Genomic DNA, 21522 nt, shown 5'->3' with positions numbered 1-21522 from the left:
AGCGTCTGTGTGGAGTTAGAACAGAGCGACTGCGTAGAGTTAGAGCAGAGCGACGGCGTAGAGTTAGAGAAGAGCGACGGCGTGGAGTTAGAGCAGAGCGTCTGCGTGGAGTTAGAGCAGAGCGACGGCGTAGAGTTAGAGCAGAGCGTCTGTGTGGAGTTAGAGCAGAGCGACGGCGTAGAGTTAGAGCAGAGCGTCTGTGTGGGTTAGAGCAGAGCGACGGCGTGGAGTTAGAGCAGAGCGTCGGCGTAGAGTTAGAGCGCAGAGCGACGGCGTGTAGAGTTAGAGAAGAGCGTCTGCGTGGAGTTAGAGCAGAGCGTCTGCTGTGTGGAGTTAGAGCAGAGCGACTGCGTGGAGTTAGAGCAGAGCGACTGCGTAGAGTTAGAGCAGAGCGACTGCGTAGAGTTAGAGAAGAGCGTCTGCGTGGAGTTAGAGCAGAGCGTCTGCGTGGAGTTAGAGCAGAGCGTCTGCGTGGAGTTAGAGCAGAGCGTCTGCGTAGAGTTAGAGCAGAGCGTCTGCGTAGAGTTAGAGCAGAGCGTCTGCGTAGAGTTAGAGCAGAGCGTCTGCGTAGAGTTAGAGCAGAGCGTCGGCGTGGAGTTAGAGCAGAGCGTCTGCGTGGAGTTAGAGCAGAGCGTCTGCGTGGAGTTAGAGCAGAGCGTCTGCGTAGAGTTAGAGCAGAGCGTCTGCGTGGAGTTAGAGCAGAGCGTCTGCGTGGAGTTAGAGCAGAGCGTCTGCGTGGAGTTAGAGCAGAGCGTCTGCGTAGAGTGAGAGCAGAGCGTCTGCGTGGAGTTAGAGCAGAGCGACGGCGTGGAGTTAGAGCAGAGCGACTGCGTGGAGTTAGAGCAGAGCGTCTGCGTGGAGTTAGAGCAGAGCGTCTGCGTGGAGTTAGAGCAGAGCGACGGCGTGGAGTTAGAGCAGAGCGTCTGCGTGGAGTTAGAGCAGAGCGACGGCGTGGAGTTAGAGCAGAGCGTCTGCGTGGAGTTAGAGCAGAGCGTCTGCGTGGAGTTAGAGCAGAGCGACGGCGTGGAGTTAGAGCAGAGCGTCTGCGTGGAGTTAGAGCAGAGCGACGGTGTGGAGTTAGAGCAGAGCGACTGCGTGGAGTTAGAGCAGAGCGACGGCGTGGAGTTAGAGCAGAGCAGAGCGTCTGCGTGGAGTTAGAGCAGAGCAACGGCGTGGAGTTAGAGCAGAGCGACGGCGTGGAGTTAGAGCAGAGCGACTGCGTGGAGTTAGAGCAGAGCGTCTGCGTGGAGTTAGAGCAGAGCGGAGCGTAGAGCTGAGCGACGGCGTGGAGTTAGAGCAGAGCGTCTGCGTGGAGTTAGAGCTGAGCGACGGCGTGGAGTTAGAGCAGAGCGTCTGATGCTGAATGCTGAGATGATGGTGCTGCAGCTGCTCTGGAGTCACTGGAGTGGCAGAGATCAGTGTTTTTAAATGAACCATATGAAAGAATACTAATAGTAATAGCGTTAGAAGTGATCTTGTTATTGAACCTACATCTTAGCAAGGGTTTTTTGTGGTCTTAAAAGGTCTTCCACAAATGAAGGGTAATTAAGGGAGTTTTCCAGAAAGCTCAGAGCAAGTTTAGCAGTCACACCTTCAGGAGATGTGAGCGTGGAGTCGTCTGTGGTGTGACGCGTCGCTGTGCCTCTCTCTGCAGGTGGTCACTGGCGGTCACTATGATGTGGACTGTCGTCTGGAGGATCCGGACGGGACGGTCCTCTATAAAGAGATGAAGAAGCAGTACGACAGCTTCACCTTCACCGCCTCCAGAAACGGCACGTTCAAGTTCTGCTTCAGCAACGAGTTCTCCACCTTCACACACAAGACCGTGTACTTCGACTTTCAAGTCGGCGACGACCCTCCGCTTTTCCCCAGCGAGAACCGAGTGACGGCTTTAACACAGGTGATGAGTTACCTTCACTGGATTAGCATTTCTGATCAGATCTGTGTTTTCAGTCATCATCTGGCAGAGGAACATTTATTTAGCATGTGTTATTGAATGCCAAAATCATTAGAGCACTAGTATTATCAGCAGATAAAACTGGTTTTAAGTCAGTTGTTTCTATCTTCTGCTGTAGTGTGTCAGTAAGAAATATCAGTTAATGTTAATAATGCAGTGAGGTGTTTGTGCTGCACACAGAGATGTGATCTGATCATCATCAGTCTGTCTGGAGTCACATGAAGAAACAGAACAAACTGAGACAGACTCTCATCCAGAAGAACTGTGTCTCCGAGACGCTTCAAGAAACCTTCCTGCAAAGCTCCTGAGAAACTCTGCTCAAGTGCACCGAAGACAAAACCTGCTCTAAACACAGAGCATGCTCCACCAAATGATGATTTCATTCAGTTAATAGAAGTTAATTGATACAAAAAACCTATTTATGACATTATTATTGACAGCATCCTCATTTTACAGCTTAAAGTGCCTAAAACTGTTAACAGCCCTGTAGCTTTGCAGGAAGGTTTCTTGAAGCGTCTCGGAGACACAGTTCTTCTGGATTGAGTCTGTCTCAGTTTGTTCTGTTTCTTCATGTGACTCCAGACAGACTGATGCTGATCAGATCACATCTCTGTGTGCAGCACAAACACCTCACTGCAGTATTAACATTAACTGATATTTCCTTCTGACACACTACAGCAGAAGATAGAAACAACTGACTTCAAACCAGTTTTAGCTGCTGATAATACTAGTGTTTTAATGATTTTGGCCACTATGAGTCAGCTTTAAGTAAGCAGCAGCTGCTGAGACCGCGTCTGATGCTGTTTTGTTTCAGATGGAATCCGCCTGCGTCTCCATTCACGAGGCGCTGAAGTCCGTGATCGACTATCAGACACACTTCCGTCTGCGAGAGGCTCAGGGCCGCAGGCAGCCGAGCGGAGGATCTGAACCACCAGAGTGGCCTTCTGGTCCATCGGAGAGGCCTTCATCCTGCTGGTGGTCAGCATCAGTCAGGTGGTTCTTCTCAGGAGCTTCTTCTCAGACAAGAAAACCACTACAACACGCGTGGGCTCGTAACTCCTCCTCACACTGGGCTTTTATACAAATATGAGTTATTTAAACAAACGCCTTGAGCTTGTTTTCTGTAGTCCTGTGTGTGATCCTCAGCTCATATCCAGCAGAATATTTCAGCGCTGCTTTATTTATTTTGTGGCTGTGTGTTGACTCTTTACATGTATGTGAATGTTAAAGGATGTACAGACACTGTAGACCTGCTTGACACTCGTCTGATTGTATCATCATCATCATCATCATCATCACTTGTTCAATCTTCATGTTTGAAACCTAGAGAGCTTTATGTTGTAAAAAAACAGGCATCCTTGCAAATGTTTCCTTGTCATCTTTTTCTTTTCATGGCATTGGTGTAATTGGTGTGTTTTTATTTTTATTAGGTGTTTCTTTTTTTTTTCTTTTTTAGCGGTGCATTGATTTCTTGTTTGAATTGGTTAATAAATGTCTGGAGGAACTTCTCAAAGACTCTTCTTCATAAAACCTACAGTCCTTTTCAAGTGCACATCTTGTCAAGTATAATTTATTTTAAGATGCAAGAAGAGAAAACTAAGATTCATTTGCATTTAGCATGAAAGCAAATGTTTTCTTTGTACAGTTCCCACAGTTCTAAGAAAATAAAGCAGAAACGTGAAATCAATGATGCATAATAAATCCAATTTCTTTTTTAAAGTACTTTACTGGCATGATTTTGCTTACATACAACACTGGCAAAGCATGCACAAAACAAGTAGCAAGCAGAAAAATTGAGTGAGTTCTTTTGAGGCGCATTTTACCTGTAAAAGAAGGCCTGCTTTATTATGCACACCTGAGTAAGGCATTTTTTGGTTCATTCCTGGGATTCTGTGCCTTTTGGATATTAACACTTAAAAAAAAAAAAAAAAATTGTGTAATCATAATAGGGAGCTGTAAAACGTGAAAATAATTTTGTCATATAAATATGTGGTATATACAACCTTATGTATATAAATTCAAGCAATTATGAGCCAAATTAAATGAGGAGGAGGACCAAAAATGTCCACCCTGTTATCGACAAATGAACAATAATTTTAAATATTTATGAATATGTAAAATTTAAAAAAGCTTAAATACACCACTTCTTCAACTTAAACATCAGTTGCTGTCACTATCACTAAACATGTCCAGCCTTTTGACTTTAACAGGGAGGAAATCTTGACCTAAAATCAGCCTTTACACTAAGCCTGAGCTAACACAGAAGATCTGTCAAACAAAAAATTGGACGGTTTTTTTTTAATGGAACTTTTATAAAAAAAAATAAAAAAAATCATATTCCTCTAAACAGGGTGGACATGTTGAAGTTGACCTCATCAGATTGGAAAGATAAAATATGCAAAAACAGACAATTAATAAAACAGTCTCTCATCCACCGTCCCCAGCTGTTTTCCCTTCAAGGAAATTATGTCAGCTGTTTGATAAGATATTTATTCCTTTTTTCCAACTTTCATTTAAAGCACCAGTAGTCGAATATAACAGGGTGGATAATAATTTGAGGGACAAGATAAAAATCTTTATTATTATTTTTGTGTTGTTTTTAATGAATTTAATACTTGGAAAATATATATACATCAAAGAAAACTATTACTGATATACCAAACAAGGTGAAAAATCTTTTTATTTTTTTTAATCACTCATATTAAGTGTTGTGTTCATCATATTTGCTGGTTTAAAATGCTGTAAAATGTTTAGAATTATAAATACAAACTTAAATATGCTTAAAGTTCAAAAGCTGTTTTTTAATGACAACTTTAAAATTGATGTTGTTGAAATGTTAAGCTGATAATATCTTGACTGGGGACACAAAAGGCATCTAATCCCAGGAATGACTCTTTTAGCCTATCCAGCCCTTGTTAACAATTATATATTACTTATACATGATTAAACACAAAATCAATAGTAGTTATTAAGATCGATGTGATTTGGAATTGGTAAAATGTGCTTGGGAAAAAATGACCAGAATATCAAGACGCACTGCACAATATTATTACAGTATATTGTCCATCAGTCTGGCCTCTAGCGGGCGCTGTTAGCGAACACCAATACTGCAGTGAACGGGCAAACCTGATGAAGATTCATCTTTAACGCCTCGTTTAATTCTCTGAATCGGTTTCTTCGAGGCTCACTGAGGAGTTAAACACCGGACTCTTTCATCAATCTCAGAGAATCGTTCCGTTCGCTCCTCACGCGCCCGCGTTATTAAAAGCGCTCGCGTCGTGACTCTCTTCGTTTACCTTTAAATGGAAAACCTTTGAGCGACGCCGTGATTGGTCCGCCTGGCTGTCAATCACTCGCGACGGGGCGGAACCCTCGGGCCGCTGTTACTGACTGGAACCCATCCGCGGAGCAGCGCTCGTCGAGATCCGAACAGTACCAACAGAACCGAGAAATGGACTTAAAAGCAGCATAATGTCGGATTCGTGAGGCTCTGGAGCTCGTGAAACACCGATCGATTGTGTTTAATGAGGAGGACCTCGATGTTACAGGAAGCGGGGGAGGGAAGATCCGCAGCGACGCGCTATTTTTATCGTTATATATTATCTGGACTCGGTATGAGCTAAAGTAACGCTACCGTCTCAGTCTGTGTGCCTGTGGACCTGTCCTTCAACCGGAATAAACGGCTGTTACCGGACACAATCGCGCTGGCGGTGAGTGCGGCCTTCGGTCTGACGCGCTACTTAACGACAGAACACGACACGATAACGACTCTGTGACGGGAGAGAAGGGGTTAAACCGTGCTGTAAATCTGACCAGAAACACCTGCGATGCTGACTCTGAGAGAGCCGTGCTGATGTCAACACCGCCTCGAGCAGCGAGCACTCATCATCATCATCATCATCATAATAATAATATACTTGATAGTGATCGGACAGATATCTGTACAAATAATAACTCTAAACCTTATGACTGATCGTCATTATAATGAATATATAGTAGGGTGATTATATACAAAGAAAGCTGTGCTAGTTTCATGTTTCTGATCACGTGACAACATCTACTGTAAGTACTGTAAGAATAACACAAAACACTCCTGGATCAAAACATGCTGAATATTACACACACAGCTGACCGTCTCATCAGGGTCAGGTGCGGAAACATAACTACTGGGTCTGAAGAACTGGTTTAACTAACTAGCAGTTAACCCACTGATACTTTCAGATTCAGAATAGATCTTTTTATGATTTTAGGACTAGTGTAAGCAGTTAATGCAGTAGGCCTCTGGTTAGATTGCTCACTGACCTGTTCGAGGTGTTCGAGGTGAAGTGTGTCATCATCACTTACTCAGCCGCTTCGGCGGAGCATACTGAAGAACATCTTAAACCTTAATATATCCACCGTCCTCTGAAGATATATCACGGCTCCGAGTGCTCTTAGTGTGTGAAAGTCAGGATATTGTTTAAAAACTGAGCTCTTGTGAAGACTGTGTGTTTGAAGAGACACGAGGGAACCTTTCACAAAAACAGTTTAACCCTTCTCATGATGGGAGACGATTCATGGAAGGGATTTCACTATATGTTCACATTTATTAAAAAAAGAGACTTAAGACAAATTATAAGTGAAAAGGCGCCCTATTATTATTTCTTAGACTAAATGCTTCTTTGTGAAATTAAAATGTCAAATAACTAAACTTAAATCCCACATCAACTTAAGTAATACAAAATCATTAAAACACTAGTATTATCAGCAGCTAAAACTGGTTTGAAGTCAGTTATCTCTATCTTCTGCTGTAGTGTGTCAGAAGGAAATATCAGTTAATGTTAATACTGCAGTGAGGTGTTTGTGCTGCACACAGAGATGTGATCTGATCATCATCAGTCTGTCTGGAGTCACATGAAGAAACAGAACACACTGAGACAGACTCAATCCAGAAGAACTGTGTCTCCGAGACGCTTCAAGAAACCTCCTGCAAAGATACAGAGCTATGAAATTTTAGGCACTTTAAGCTGTAAAATGAGGATGCTGTCAATAATAATGTCATAAATAGATTTTCTGTATCAATTATCTTCTATGAACTGAATGAAATCATCATTTGGTGGAGCATGCTCTGTGTTTAGAGCAGGTTTTGTCCTCGGTGCACTTGAGCAGAGTTTCTCAGGAGCTTTCAGGAAGGTTTCTTGAAGCGTCTCGGAGACACAGTTCTTCTGGATTGAGTCTGTCTCAGTTTGTTCTGTTTCTTCATGTGACTCCAGACAGACTGATGATGATCAGATCACCTCTCTGAGTGCAGACTATCAGCAGACGAGCTGAATGAGACGCAGATGCACTCTCTGACAGCAGGTGGCGCTCATAGACCTGCAGTGATACAGTGTTTCCTTGATTACCGGTGAAAACAAAGCTAACAAACAGTGCTTTAATATTTATGATGTAGAGACAAGATAAAAAGAAAACAGCATCTAAACTTTCTGACGACGGTCAGTTCATTCATATAAACAGATTAATAAAAACCTCAATTGTATCGCAGTTCGTTTAACATCTCCGCCGTCTTGAACCATCACTTATTTTTATGATATATCTCATACTGCTTCGTTGCATCCCTACAGTTGAAGCTTGTATTGAAAGCATGAGAATGTATGCGTCTGATCTTGTTGTTTGTAGGACGGAGCCGCAGGGCAACCCTATGCCATGGATTTAAAAACTGCTGTTTTCAACGCCGCCCGAGACGGCAAACTGAGACTCCTCCAGAAACTCTTAGAGAACAAGAACGATCACGACGTCATGAAGCTGATGGCGGAGAAGACCAACGGAGCGACGCCGTTACTCATGGCGGCGCGGTACGGTCACCTGGAGCTGCTGGAGTACCTGATCGAGTGCTGCTGCGCGCCTGTGGAGGTCGGGGGCTCGGTGAACTTCGACGGCGAGATCATCGAGGGAGCGCCGCCGCTGTGGGCCGCCTCGGCCGCCGGACACCTGAAAGTCGTGCAGTCTCTGCTGGGACACGGCGCCTCTGTGAACAACACGACTCTCACCAACTCCACCCCGCTCAGAGCCGCCTGCTTCGACGGACACCTGGATATCGTCAGGTACCTGGTGGAGCACAAAGCGGATCTGGAAGTGGCCAACAGGCACGGACACACCTGCCTCATGATATCATGTTATAAAGGACACAAGGAGATCGCACAGTACCTGCTGGAGAAAGGAGCCGACGTCAACCGGAAAAGCGTGAAAGGTGAGACTAGGGATGTGCAATACAGTATATATCATCAGTGATAATATTGCACTTGTTGTTTTAATGATGTGCGATTTGACATTATCGAGTGTGTTGCAAAAACCATTCAAAACACACCTACAGAGCGCGCGCGTACATGACGTGATGAAGTCTAGACTGGTGCGAGAGTGTGTTCTTTCACTGCATGATTCAGTCTATCAACATACATTCAGAATGATCTCAAATTCAAGACATGAGGACAGAAAATGTGTGAGTTTATACCACTTTATATAGAATAGTTAATCAATTTTACATGAAGTGATGTTTTTTTCTCCAAAAATTACCATGATTACAAGTGATATTGATTTTTTTACAACAGTTCAATAAACAAGAAGTTCATTAAGAATCTTACATTATAAACACTATATTTCCTGTGTTTGTGCCAATAATTCCAAACACAGCCACAGCACTGTTCTGTGTCTCTGAGGAACAGTTTCTGAATGAATCAACCGTTTAAATGATTCGCTTCAATTGAAATGATTCACTAATTAAGTGACTTGCTGCCATCTACTGGTGGTTTTAATTTCACATTTAAAGTATCTATTCAACGTTTTATGATTAATATCAAAACATTATTTATGCATTTGTAATTGCAAGTTAAATGCATTATGTCTTGCATTAAACAGTGTGTAAATACATTTACATTTATTCATTTAGCAGACTCTTCTATCCAAAGTGAATCAGACCAACGAGAGAGCAACAATACACAGGTGCTGTGTCTCAGGTAGTCGAGCCTGTGCACATACTGTTATTTTAAATAAATAAATTAGGCCTAATAGAATAGAATAGAATAGGTAAGTGCTAATATTAACTGGTCAGGTGATGGTGAAAATGGCTAAAGACTCAGATTGAGATCGGCAGGTCGTTCCAGCAGCTGGCCACAATCCAGGACGAGGTCTGTGAGAGACCGCTTTATACAAAACAGATTGGGTCCAAGCAGCTTCACAGAGATCAAGAGGAATCAATAATGGACACTCAGCTGGGTTTCAGTTCAGATTCTGTTGTAAAGTCATTGTTCAGATCAGGTTAGTTCAGTGTTGACTCAGTTCAGATCAATGGATTTAGAAGCAAGTTCTGTGAGAGGCAGCAATGTTGTTATTCAGCTCTAGTCAGTTCAGTGTGGATTCAGTGTGATAGCAGACAATAGTTCACGTCACGCGTGTCATTTCTTTCATCAGCCGACAGAACTGTGAAAGTATTTCAGATTCAAACACCTCTGTTTGGTTCCACTAGTGCTGCACGAATAAATATACAGTCAAACCAAAACTTATTCAGACGCCTTCAACATGTATCACATTATATCACAGTTTATTGGCTATAGTTTAGAAAATGGTAATAAAATATGAGAAGAACTCAGAGTTAAACTGTGTCAGAATAAATTCATCTTGATAATGTCAGAAACGTTGATAGAAAGGTATGTAATGAATTCAGCTGAATAGCTGTCAGCTGTTAAATTTAATACACAATTTAAGAACTAATTTAGCTCAACTAATTACCAAGAAATGCTTAATTTTGTTCAGTCTGTGGTGTAAAAACAGTCACATTAGCAATTAAAGAAAAAACACTAAAGCAAAACATGATCAGGTCTAAGTGTCTGAATAATTTTTGGTTCCAAATCTTTATCAGTTTTGTATTCTTCACTGTATGAAGAAGTTTTGGTTATATGTCGCAGTCTTCTTTATTTTGCTGTCCTCACTTACATGAACTACAGTGTCCTGCACCCGCTAATAAAACTTAGATCAGGTGTCTGAATAATTTTTGGTTAGACTGTGTTCTAACACCGCTTCTGTTTCTCTTCAGTGACTGGAGTATGTCTGTGATATTCAGCGATGCATCTCTGATGACTTGTGTTCTGTGTGCTCTTTGTCTCGGGTAACACGGCTCTACACGACTGCGCTGAGTCCGGGAGCCTGGAGATCATGAAGATGCTGCTGAAGTACGGCTCCACTATGGAGAAGGACGGTTACGGGATGACGCCGCTGCTCTCGGCCAGCGTGACGGGACACACCAACATCGTGGATTTCCTGACGCAGCACCCTCAGACGAGCAGAACGGAGCGCATCAATGCTCTGGAGCTGCTGGGGGCCACGTTCGTGGATAAGAAGAGAGACCTGCTGGGAGCGCTGAAGTACTGGAAGAGAGCCATGGATCTGCGGCACAGCGACCCCAACCACGTGCTCCTGAAGGACGAGCCCAAGCAGCTGGCGCCGGCCTACGATTACAGCAGGGAGGTGAACACGTTCGAGGAGCTGGACAGCCTGATCGCTGACCCCGACGACATGCGCATGCAGGCGCTGCTGATCCGAGAGCGCATCCTCGGGCCCTCGCACCCGGACACGTCCTACTACATCCGCTACCGCGGGGCCGTCTACGCCGACTCGGGCAACTTCGAGCGCTGCATCAAGCTGTGGAAGTACGCTCTGGACATGCAGCAGAGCAACCTGGACGCGCTCAGCCCCATGACGGCCAGCAGCCTGCTGTCCTTCGCCGAGCTCTTCTCCTTCATGCTGCAGGACCGAGCCAAGGGTCTGCTGGGGACCTCCGTGTCCTTCCAGGAGCTGATGGAGATCCTCAGCAAGAGCGTGCTGGAGATCGAGCGCGCCATCAAGCAGCCGCAGCCCGGCCCGGACCCAGCGCAGCTCAGCAAGGTGCTTTATTCTCTTGTTTTTCTGTGCCCGGTTGCATGAAAGTCCTGAAGTTTTGTCTTAAGGGTATCCCTGAGGGGGAAAAACCCCTAAAGCTGATGATACATAGGGCAACTCTTTTTGAGCAGTGTTGCTTGGGCACTTTCCCACTAAGAATGGGTAACAAATTTCTATCTTGGCACTTAAGATTGCTCATGGGCCCTGAGTATCACCTGGTCAGAGATTACCTTACCGTCGGAGATGACAGGGTCTGTATAACTTAGTATTGGAGAAAGCGTAACGGCTAACTTGGATCACGTGGGTGATAATAACCAATCACATTACAGCCTTGCTATCACTGAATTTCAGTCAGAGTTATGCGACACTCAAGCACAGTTTACAGACACCATAGGAATAGGGCAGTGCGATTGATCCAAATCGAAATGAAGTGGAGAGATTCGTGCTCGCGCATTATATTAATGTGCTTTCACGATTAGGGATATGCCGGTATCAAATTTTCCTGTTGCGATTAATTGATAATGTTTTGTCACGGTATACGGTATTATCACGGTATTGAAATTTAGTTTCAAAAAAGTGGTCATAATACAGTATAACAGGTTAAATAACTTTTTTCTTATAACAAAAATAACTGAACATTTAAATACAGAAAAAATACAGCAATACAGAAAAAATATATAAAGTTAAAAGTTTTACACATTAAAGTGCAAAAGAACTATAAAGACCAATAGGTATCACTTTACAATAAGACCTCATTAGTTAACCTTCGTTAATGTATTAACATTCAAGGCAAGGCAAGTTTTTTTATATAGCACATTTTGTACACCAGCTATTCAAAGTGCTTTACATAAAAGAAAGTAAAATTATCATGAAGAAAAATAACCTCAAAAATAAAACAAGCGATTTAAGAACTTTGAAAATGATTTAAAAATTGAAATAAAAATAATATAAAACATATTAAAAATATAAAAATAATTAACATAAAATAAATATATATATATTATTATTATTAAATTATAATATTATATATTATATATTACAAATAATAAATATAAAAAAAAAAAAAATAATAACACGGACATCGCATAGTGCTCATTCAGTAAATGCACAGCTAAACAATGAGCAATAGCTACATTTGCTATAGAAGTTATTAATCTTTGTTAAAAAAAAATACAAGTCTTAGTTCATGTTAGCTCATTAAATAACATAGTTGCAACTTTCGATTTTAACAATGTGTTATTAAATATTGGAATACCTAAGATTAATGAATGTTCAGAAGAATTTTTCATTGGCAGTTTGTTAACTAAAGAAGCCCTAATGTAAAGTGCGAATGAACAATAAAGAATCAGAACACTTTCAAACAATATCTAGGGCATGTTGTAGTCCAGATTAAAAAAAAAAAAAGTTTGAAAATAAATAGCCTATTAAGTCTAAATATTTAAGTATTTGGCTCTGTGATGAACACCATAGCAAATCCACAAATCTGAATGGCTACTTAAAATTATTTAAATATGGTTTAGAAAGTAGCAGCTGCTTTATTAATGGGTTTTCCAGGGTAAGGGCTGCAGTTTAGCGCCATCTGCTGTCAGAGAGTGAATGTGCTTTCATTCAGCGCGTCTCTCACGTGTTCCTCCATGTGCTTCTCATGCGTGCTTGTTTACATCAGAGCATGCTTCTTTCAAGCAGCATACAGCGGTGTTGTGCATTTTGAGCAGTTAAAAATAAAAATAAAACTCAAAACAAATTCCAAATAATTAATAATATATAATAAATAATTATTTATTCAGAATTTATAAATGCCCACAATAACAATATCGTGCATATTCATTACCGCGATATATCGCATTACCGAATACCGGCACAAGTCTATTCACGATACAATAATGCGCTCTCGACATCTGTCATTAAAATAACAGCATACTCCAGGAGCGATGCATCTGCAGCAGTCACGCAGCGATCGAGTCTTTCTGCTGTGCTGCATACGCTGAATTAAAGTGACAGCGAATGTTTCACGTTAAAAATGAACATGGATTGACACGGAAATGTAGTAATTACACAATAGATGCATATAATTAATGTCTACTGTTTCACAGTCAACACATGGCTTTTTGGCTAGATTTAAAACAAGGAAAAGTGCACTTTTAGATAAACAAGGCAATAATAGATCGTGGAGGTAGGAGAACAAAGTTATGTTTATTGAGTTTAACCGTGAATATGTCTATGAAAGACTGTATTACTGTACTGTGATAGAATAGAATCACGATGCTGAAAGAGCATTTTCACAAACAACGTTTGGATTTGAAATCAAAGTAATGAATAAATGTTGTGTTTGTGGTAAACGGGCGCTGGTCAGGAGCGGACTGCAGACGCGTCCTGTGTGAAAGCACTGAGTCCGTTCTGCTTCTGCACCACACACACACACCGTAAACTGTATACACACTGCAGACGTGAACCTGGAGTAACAAATCTATTCCAACACCTGAGGCACCGCTACAACGAGCTCCATGACCAATACATGGCAACAAAGAAAAATCCCTGGACATGAGATTCTTTATTTTTTGCCATATGTTAGACCTTTACTTAGTGATTATTTTCACTTATGTCTGTTCTAGAGACACATCTTTTTGATAAAGCTCTAATTGGTTTTCTTTTGGAAATATGTTTCATATTCACACTGAATGCATTTATGACAGTAAAGCAGGTCTGTGTGTGTCAAAATCGTGATTAAAATTGCGATAGGTTTTTTTTGTCCATATCACACAGCCCTGCATAGAGATGAATGGGAAGTGATGTAAGCTGTATATTATAAAACAGCATTTTTTTCTTTGTGGTAAAATCTAAAAATAGTTTAATCCAAAAGTATTGTTTAATGTAAAACGTGTTGTACATTAGCAGATAGGCTGTCAATTCATGAAATGATAAGCCATTTCCTCTAAAAAGCTGTTTATTTTTCGTAGTGAAGCCTCTTCTCCATTGACATTCATTCAAACTAAACGGGCTCTGCACTGCTTTCCACGTCCTGCAGAGCGGAAGCGTTAGCGTTAGCTTTAGCCGTTACGCTTCTTCAGCTAATGGTTGCAGGCTTGGCTTCTAGTGGCTTTGGCCTGGTTGCCCAGTGACAGCAACAATAACCAAAGTTGCTCGGCAACACTGCTCAAAAAAAGTTGCTTGGCAACATTGCTCAAAAAGTTTCCCCGTGTATCACCAGCCAGAGGCAAGCGATTTGATAAAGGCTGATGATACACGGGGCAACTTTTTGAGCAATGTTGCCAAGCAACTTTTTTTGAGGAGTGTTGCTTGGGTACTTTCTTTACTGAAAATAGGAAACACGTTTCTGTCTGGATACTTCAGATTGTCATGGGCTCTGTGTATCACCACCACAAAATAAAACTTATCCGCTCAAGAAGTTGTCCCGTGTATCATCATCCTAACACCATGTCCTAACTACACGCGACATGACACCACCACACGATAAAAGGTATCTTTTCCATGTTAATCAGAGTTTTTGCCCTTACTAGCCCCGGCATGCGAAATTTCTATTTTAGGAATGGTCTCTATTTCTGCAACGTTGCTGCTGAAAATAATCTCAGGTAGTTATGTGCTTTATTGAAAGTTAAGCGTGTCTAATGTGAGTTTGAATATCATTTTGCGTGACCTAATAGCCGTACTGAAAGCAACAACAGATAGTTTACCTCAGATCTTGAAGAAAATGTAAGCAGATGTATACGTTTAAAACTGAGAACTCAGTGCGAACCAACAACAAGCTTGACAAAGATGGTGTCAGTCACTCAGAATGTACATTTAATAATGTTAAAAAGTTTAATATTTATGAATTAGATTATAAACTTATCTGTTTCGTTATGAGTGCAGTGTGCTTCCAGATAGGCTCCGCCCACACACGCTTCTGATTGGCTGTGATATTTGATTGATTCTGTCGCGTCTGGTGTGGACTCAGATTGCTAGTCGCTGGGATCTTGTCGCGTCCTGCGTAGTTTAGGACACGGTGTAAGAGCGTTAACTAAGCTCTTCTTAAGTGTTTATACTAAGTGTGCTGTGATAATGAATGTGATGTAGCGTAGCTTGTCTGTGAGCTACGGCTCTGTGTAGTAAACGCTGCTCCATCTGAAAGCACATGATGAGATTTACTACTGATCACAGAACCGGCTTTACTGACGAGATGATCATCACATGATTAATTGTACTGATGAGTGAGAGAGGGTGTGATCTGTGTGTCGTTCCTCATCTTCCTGTTGGACCATCTTTAGTTCTCTGAACCCAACACTTTTAAGTCTCCTTGAAGTCTGAATGAAATGAACCCCTTTTATTTTCTTTCTACTGTAAATGATTCATCTGTGTATTTTATTCTGATCGTTTATTTTGAATCATCTTGTGACTCATCATTCAGATCCGTCTTCATTCTGATGTTCACATGCCAATCAACAAGCGCTGGATGAAATCACGTCTGCCCTACATTTTTATTTTCTAGTTAGGGTTAGGTAATACATCACAGTACAGTAGCGGAAGTCAGTCAGTGGAAACATCAAAAAGCATTGTTTATGTTTGTATAGTGTTTAAATCAGGTGGTAAATGAAGAGCCTACACATAGAAACAGACTGGAAACATCAGACTGAGATCTAATCATGTGTAGCTGCTGGAGTCTGTTTCTACATCCTCACGTGTGTTTCTCTGTGTTTCACTCGCGCTCAGATATTAATCTGCTAGTTTCGTCTGGCCAGAGGAGAACGGCACGAGGGATGGGCGATATCTTATCGTTTGTGATATACTGATAAAAATTCTCCCCACGATCAGAATAAAGGTCCTTGCACACTGAGTCCCAAATTTCCGTATGCATTCTTTCGTATTTGTCACCCTTTCCTATCAAAATGCTTGCTACTAGGGATGTAACGATTACCAGTCTGACGATAAATCATGATAAAAATTCCCCACGGTATTATGGTTTCATCTTTTAATTATTATTAAAACCGTATTAGATTACTGTGATTTGAGCAACTTGTGATAAATAAATAGTGTCCAGCATAAAGCACAGTTTTCAGTAACAGTGTCACGTGCGCTCAGCAGCACAGGAGATTCGTTCTGAGTGAAAACAGGGCCGAAAAGCTGGAAGATTTTAAAAGAGTGCGAATACGAATGAATTAATTATATGAATGTACCTCTGAAGGTTCTTGACTGTCTTCAGAAACGATTCGATGGCATTTTTTCATCTTGGCTAGATGTAATAATGACAAAAAGATGAATTTGCATGCCCTGCTGTAAGTTTTGACCGGTTGATGAAAAACAAGCTTATGTGGATTCTACACATTTAAACAATTCAGATACGTAATCTAGAATTATTTATGGAGCAGATAAAATACATATAATAATTTAAGCAATTATCATTTCCACTTAACCCTTTTCTTTATTTAAAGGCTGGAATGTGAGGTTTACCTTTTTATTAAACTTTATTTGAACATTTACATTAGATATCTCAACATGCTATTAAACCATTTAAAACCCGAAAATCATTGGTAATGTTATTGTTTTAGTGATTATGCAAACAAAAAGTCATTTTATTTGTTGTTTGGTGATTTTTAAATATAAAACTTGAAGTGATTTATGTGTCAGTACTTTATTAACATCTGCAGCACATTTTAACAATACCGTGATAACACTGATAACGTGATAATGTTGGTCACTATAATCCTGATAAGATATCTTCATACCGTTACGTCTCTACTTGCTACGGATGCAAAGAAGCAGAAAATCAAACCTGGTCAGGGCTCCAGACTAACTTTTTTCACTAGGAGCACAGTGGCCCCCAACGGAAAATTTTAGGGGCACAACCAGAAAATTTAGGGGCAACATGAACTTGAGGAGTTTCTCGCTAAATGAGGAGCTCCTTTTTCAATCTGGAACTGGTTTGGTCAGGACTGTACAGTGCACAGAAAAATCTGTCTGAGCCTTGAATAAATATACTACAGTACCGTGTGTGTGATACAGTTTTTCATGTGTATGAGCACTTTTACAAACCTGTTATCCTACAAAGATATTATTTATTATTGACACTTTTTCTCCAAATTAAATTCATAACATAAGTTGTGTGTTTGAAATAACTTTTTGTTATCAGACATGGTTTCATATCATAGAATGAGGCAGAAATCATATTATTTTATAGTATTATATACAGTGATATGTTGATCCTTATGAAATTACCCAAGATTGCTTGAAGAACACCGTTACACCGTATTTTCACAATATGTGTCCCTGGAGCACAGAACCAGTCATAAGAGTCAATTTTTTTGAAATTGAGATGAATGCTATCATCTGAAAGCTGAATAAATCATCTCTCCATTGATGTATGGTTTGTTAGGAGGACAATATTTGTCTGAGATACAACTATTTGAAAATCTGAATCTGAGGGAGCAAAAAAATCTAAATATTGAGAAAATCATCTTTAAAGTTGTCCAAATGAAGTTCTTAGCAATGCATATTACAAATCAAAAATTAAGTTTTGATATATTTACAAAATATCTTCATGGAACATGATCTTTACTTAATATCCTAATGATTTTTGTCATAAAAGAAAAATGTATAATTGTGACCCATACAATGTATTGTTGTCTATTGCTACAAATATACCTGTGCTACTGATGACTGCTTCTGTGCTGCAGGGACACATTTATGTTTATTGTCTTCGAAGTTTCATCAGTTAAAGTTTCTATATCTGCATTTTATTCAGTGAAAACTGGATACTCTTGTCCATATTAGCGATTATTAGTGCCATTACTTCTGTGATGCATGTGTGGAGTTTCTGCGCAAGTGAGTCGACTCACACTGTTCCAAACCGTTGTGATCCACAGGTGCTGTCCATCATCCTGCACCTCATCTGTCTGCTGGAGAAAGTGCCGTGCACCGTGGAGCAGGACCACTTCAAGAAGGAGACCATCTACAAGTTCCTGAAGCTGCAGGCCTGCGGGAAGAACGGCTTCAGTCCGCTGCACCTGGCCGTGGACAGGAACACCACCTGCGTGGGCCGCTACCCCGTCTGCAAGTTCCCCTCCTTCCAGGTCACGTCCATCCTGCTGGAGTGCGGCGCTGATGTGAACTGCCGCGACGAGGACGACAACAGCCCTCTGCATGTGGCTGCGTCCAACAACCACCCCGACATCATGAACCTGCTGATCTCCTGCGGCACACACTTCGACAGCACCAACTCCCTCAAACAGACGGCCTGCGACCTGCTGGACCAGAAGGAGCTGGCCAAGAACCTGATCCAGCCCATCAACCACACCACGCTGCAGTGTCTGGCGGCGCGCCGCTCATCAAACACGGCCTGGTGTACCGCGGGAACATCCCCGAGCGGCTGGAGGCCTTCGTGCTGCTGCACAGATAGTGCTTCGCTCCGAGCCCTGCTGCGTTTCTTCATCGCCTTTGCTTCCTCCATGCAGAGACGGTCGGAGCGGGGGTTCGGTTCTGTCCAGCATTAGGGCCATAGATCGATGCTGATTCTGAGATCTTCCGAATGCATCTCGACTCTCTCTGGAATCGATTCTGAGTGTAGATTTTAACAGCAGACGGCGCTCTACTCTAGTTTTCATGAAGAAGAGCTGAAAAGCACTCTCTGTAATTTCACCTGGGCTCAGAATGACTTTAATTTAAACACAGCCCACTGTGAACACCCGTGTGATTCACTTCAACCTTTTTGAATTTAATGAATGATTGTTTTAGGTTCGAGTGTGTAAGGATTTGGAGACGAGCAGAGTACGGCTGTTTATAAAGCATGCAGTGTTCAAAACGAAGCTCAGAATCGACTCGAGAAAGAATTTGGGAAATCTCAGAATCGATGCGGAATTTTTTCTCGATTCGCGACGCATCGATTTATCTTCCCAGCCCTGCTTGATGTTTGCCGATACCATAAGTGCTTTTATTCTTCCTATGCACAGGCTGTTATATGGGACTGTTCTGTGTTTCTGGATTGTGTTCATGCGAATGCCTGTTTTCTGTCCTCTTCTCCTCTCTGTCTCCTGATCCGATGGTGGAACGGCCTGCTCGAGGAAACACGTCTCTATCGAATGTTTAATCTTTGAACCCAAACCAAACCTCCCGAGTGTTGTTGCACAGCATGTGCTGGTGTTTAGCAGTTCACCGTCAGATGTACAAACCAGTGCCCGCATCAGCAGCTCTGCGTTTGTGATGATGATGATGATGATGATGATGGGATCTTCAGCTCTGCGTAGTTTAAGTTCAGCTTTAGCTACATTTGTGTGGTTTGAACTCAAGGGCTTTAGATTCTTCTACAGGCACAATACACTAGTAAATGAAACAGATGTACAGTCAAAGGACTTGCACTTTATTGCAGTGAAATTTGATATTCATATTATGATAGCATAAAGCTTGTTGATGTCTATAGAGCATAATTGATAATAAACCTCTGCTGCACTCGAGTGTTTGTCTGTGTTTTTCCTTCGACAGACCATCAGCGCAGGTGTGATGGGATTCCTCTCGTCTGTGTGCTGTTTTACAGTGAATCATTAGCTGGTGGTCCTCGACAGTAAACCCCAGTAAAATCACATCTACTCTACACTCGACTGAGCGACTGCGATGCTTCTTTCTATTGTTTTCTCTCATGTTTGTGTGTAAACTGCTTCTCTATCTTCTGATAAATGACTCTTGTTTCGAGAGGTGTGTATTGTGACTCTGTTTGCGGCTGCTGTACATGACAGTGACGGGAGGTGTTTTATTCTCGTTTTCCTGGATCTATACCATGAGTTTGCAGCTCGGAGTGTTTTCTGATGAGTCAGAGAGGATGTGATCTCGAGGATGTTCGCTCGTCTCACTGTTGGACCATCTTTAGTTCTCTGAGCCCAACACTTAAGTCTCCTTGAAGTCTGAATGAAATTAACCCCATTTATTTTCTGTAAATGATTCATCTGTGTATTTTATTCTGATCTGTTATTTTTAACCATCTAATAATCTACTAATAATATAAATAATAATCTACTGATAATCTAATCCGGTGTAGCTCCTGGAGTCTGTCATGTTTCTACATGTTTGTGTTTCTGCAGCGCTAAACATTGTCTTCTGGAGCCACCAGACAGTCTTCAGACTTTTAAAACCGTAGTTGATCCCTTTACTAGCTGTCACACTTCTAGAGAAATCCTGGCCATTTTTATCAATAATGTATGTCTAATGAAGCTTTAGCATGGACTCACAATCTTGTAGAAGTTGGGATTTCAGCGGATTGTTTTTATGACGGGGGAGCTCTTTCATCAGCGCGCTCGGATTGTTTTCACACACTTTTCTCTCTGTTTTTCTTTCAGGATTAGACATGTGACACTTAGCCTACTTTTGTGGTGTCTTTAAATAACCTTGAATAATGTCCCGCTCAGAATACGTCCTAGATTCAGGCCTGTATCAGTGCTTCCTCAGGTACGGAGACGAACCGCGGACAGGCCTTCTTCAGACTCGACCCGGCTGTGATATTCCTCTGGAGTATTTATGGAAGTGTGATGAACGTGACACTCGGGTTTCTGTGAGTGTTACAGCAGATCATCACTGATGTGGACAGACGTTTACACACGCTGCTCTGAAACAGCTCCTGAAACCATAAAACAGTTTGAAGAGTATCAGCTTGTAGAAAAGTACTTTAGCCTAGATAACGTTGTAGAGTCACTGCGCTTTGATTTCTTTGGCAGATGTTGCACATGGATCGGTTTCTGTTTAAAACTCTGGCTTCAGTCAAAAAATGTAACTCGGGTCAGTGTGAAGATCTTCTAGATGCCTTGATGTGCTACTGAGAACCTGCAGTGAGCTTCATGAGTGTTGTCTGCATGTCCAGAGGTGTCTTTACACCAACTTACAGCTGTTTATAATTCTATGTAAAGACTAAATTATGCCTGCTCTTAGCCGCCTCAGACGCCGGCATCACAGTGCTGATTAAACTAACACTTTATTCAGTCAAGCCTAATAAATCCAGACGTGCAAGAGGAAAACAGTGATTTCATCTCTCTTAGCTTTTCAGTGATCAAACAACAACAAATACAGGAAATATTCACCTCATTAGTGCAAAGTGTGTTGTTAGTTTATTAATAGCCCAAAGAAAGTAGCATTGCATTGATCTTCAAGACACTGCATTAAACAGGGTTTATTTGTTTGGTGTTTCAAACTCTACAGTGACTCGATGACAGGAGGATAAAACCAGAGAAATAAAGAAACAGTCCAGCAAGTTCAACCAAATTCTGTTTCTCTGTGTTCACTGTGAGACTGTACTGGAGCCCTAGAGGCTCCATCTATTAACGCTTCCCAGATAATTGTGTCTCACATCAACGGAGATCTACTATCCCAAATATCCCTCTGATGGAGTTCTGTTCCATCAGCACGAGAAACCCAGGATACTGCGCTGCAGAGATCAAAAGTAGGCCTATGACATCGCTCCTTAAGTCGTTGGAATCCTTGGCTCACGCCGGACAAAACACACAGATTCAATCTTCAGATGAAATTTTCAGGAATTTTGGAATTTTTTGAAAAAACTAATTTTTTGCAAAATAATCCTTGGTTTTTTTAATCTGATCGGAACCAAACCAGTGCAGGAGCTTCCGGCTTTGCTACCGTTCCCACGAACTAACATACTGGTCAGGCAAACACACACTCTGTCACAA

The 21522-nt window shown here is 41.6% G+C and overlaps 2 protein-coding genes across 2 annotated transcripts in view; both read left to right on the top strand.

Annotated features, from left to right (window-relative positions):
* The window catches only part of LOC109089290 (transmembrane emp24 domain-containing protein 7), a 4282-nt gene extending 817 nt beyond the window's left edge, over nucleotides 1-3465 (top strand). The window contains 4 exon segments of the mRNA XM_042729167.1: nucleotides 1655-1900; nucleotides 2772-2864; nucleotides 2866-2886; nucleotides 2888-3465. Coding sequence (XP_042585101.1) covers nucleotides 1655-1900; nucleotides 2772-2864; nucleotides 2866-2886; nucleotides 2888-3013 — 486 coding nt within the window. The 3' untranslated portion in view covers nucleotides 3014-3465.
* Nucleotides 3466-5156: 1691 nt separating this feature from the next.
* On the top strand, nucleotides 5157-19308 carry LOC109094803 (protein fem-1 homolog C-like). Its single transcript, XM_019108506.2, is given in 5 exon segments — nucleotides 5157-5667; nucleotides 7616-8186; nucleotides 10098-10873; nucleotides 17725-18178; nucleotides 18181-19308. Coding segments are annotated over 4 exon segments (1851 nt in total). The 5' UTR covers nucleotides 5157-5667; nucleotides 7616-7642; the 3' UTR covers nucleotides 18258-19308.
* Nucleotides 19309-21522: the final 2214 nt, after the last annotated feature.

The sequence above is a fragment of the Cyprinus carpio genome, chromosome B8, assembly GCF_018340385.1.
Source record: "Cyprinus carpio isolate SPL01 chromosome B8, ASM1834038v1, whole genome shotgun sequence".
Taxonomy (NCBI): domain Eukaryota; kingdom Metazoa; phylum Chordata; class Actinopteri; order Cypriniformes; family Cyprinidae; genus Cyprinus; species Cyprinus carpio.
Note: the sequence above shows the minus strand (reverse complement) of the source record. Positions and strands in the feature narration are given on the sequence as shown.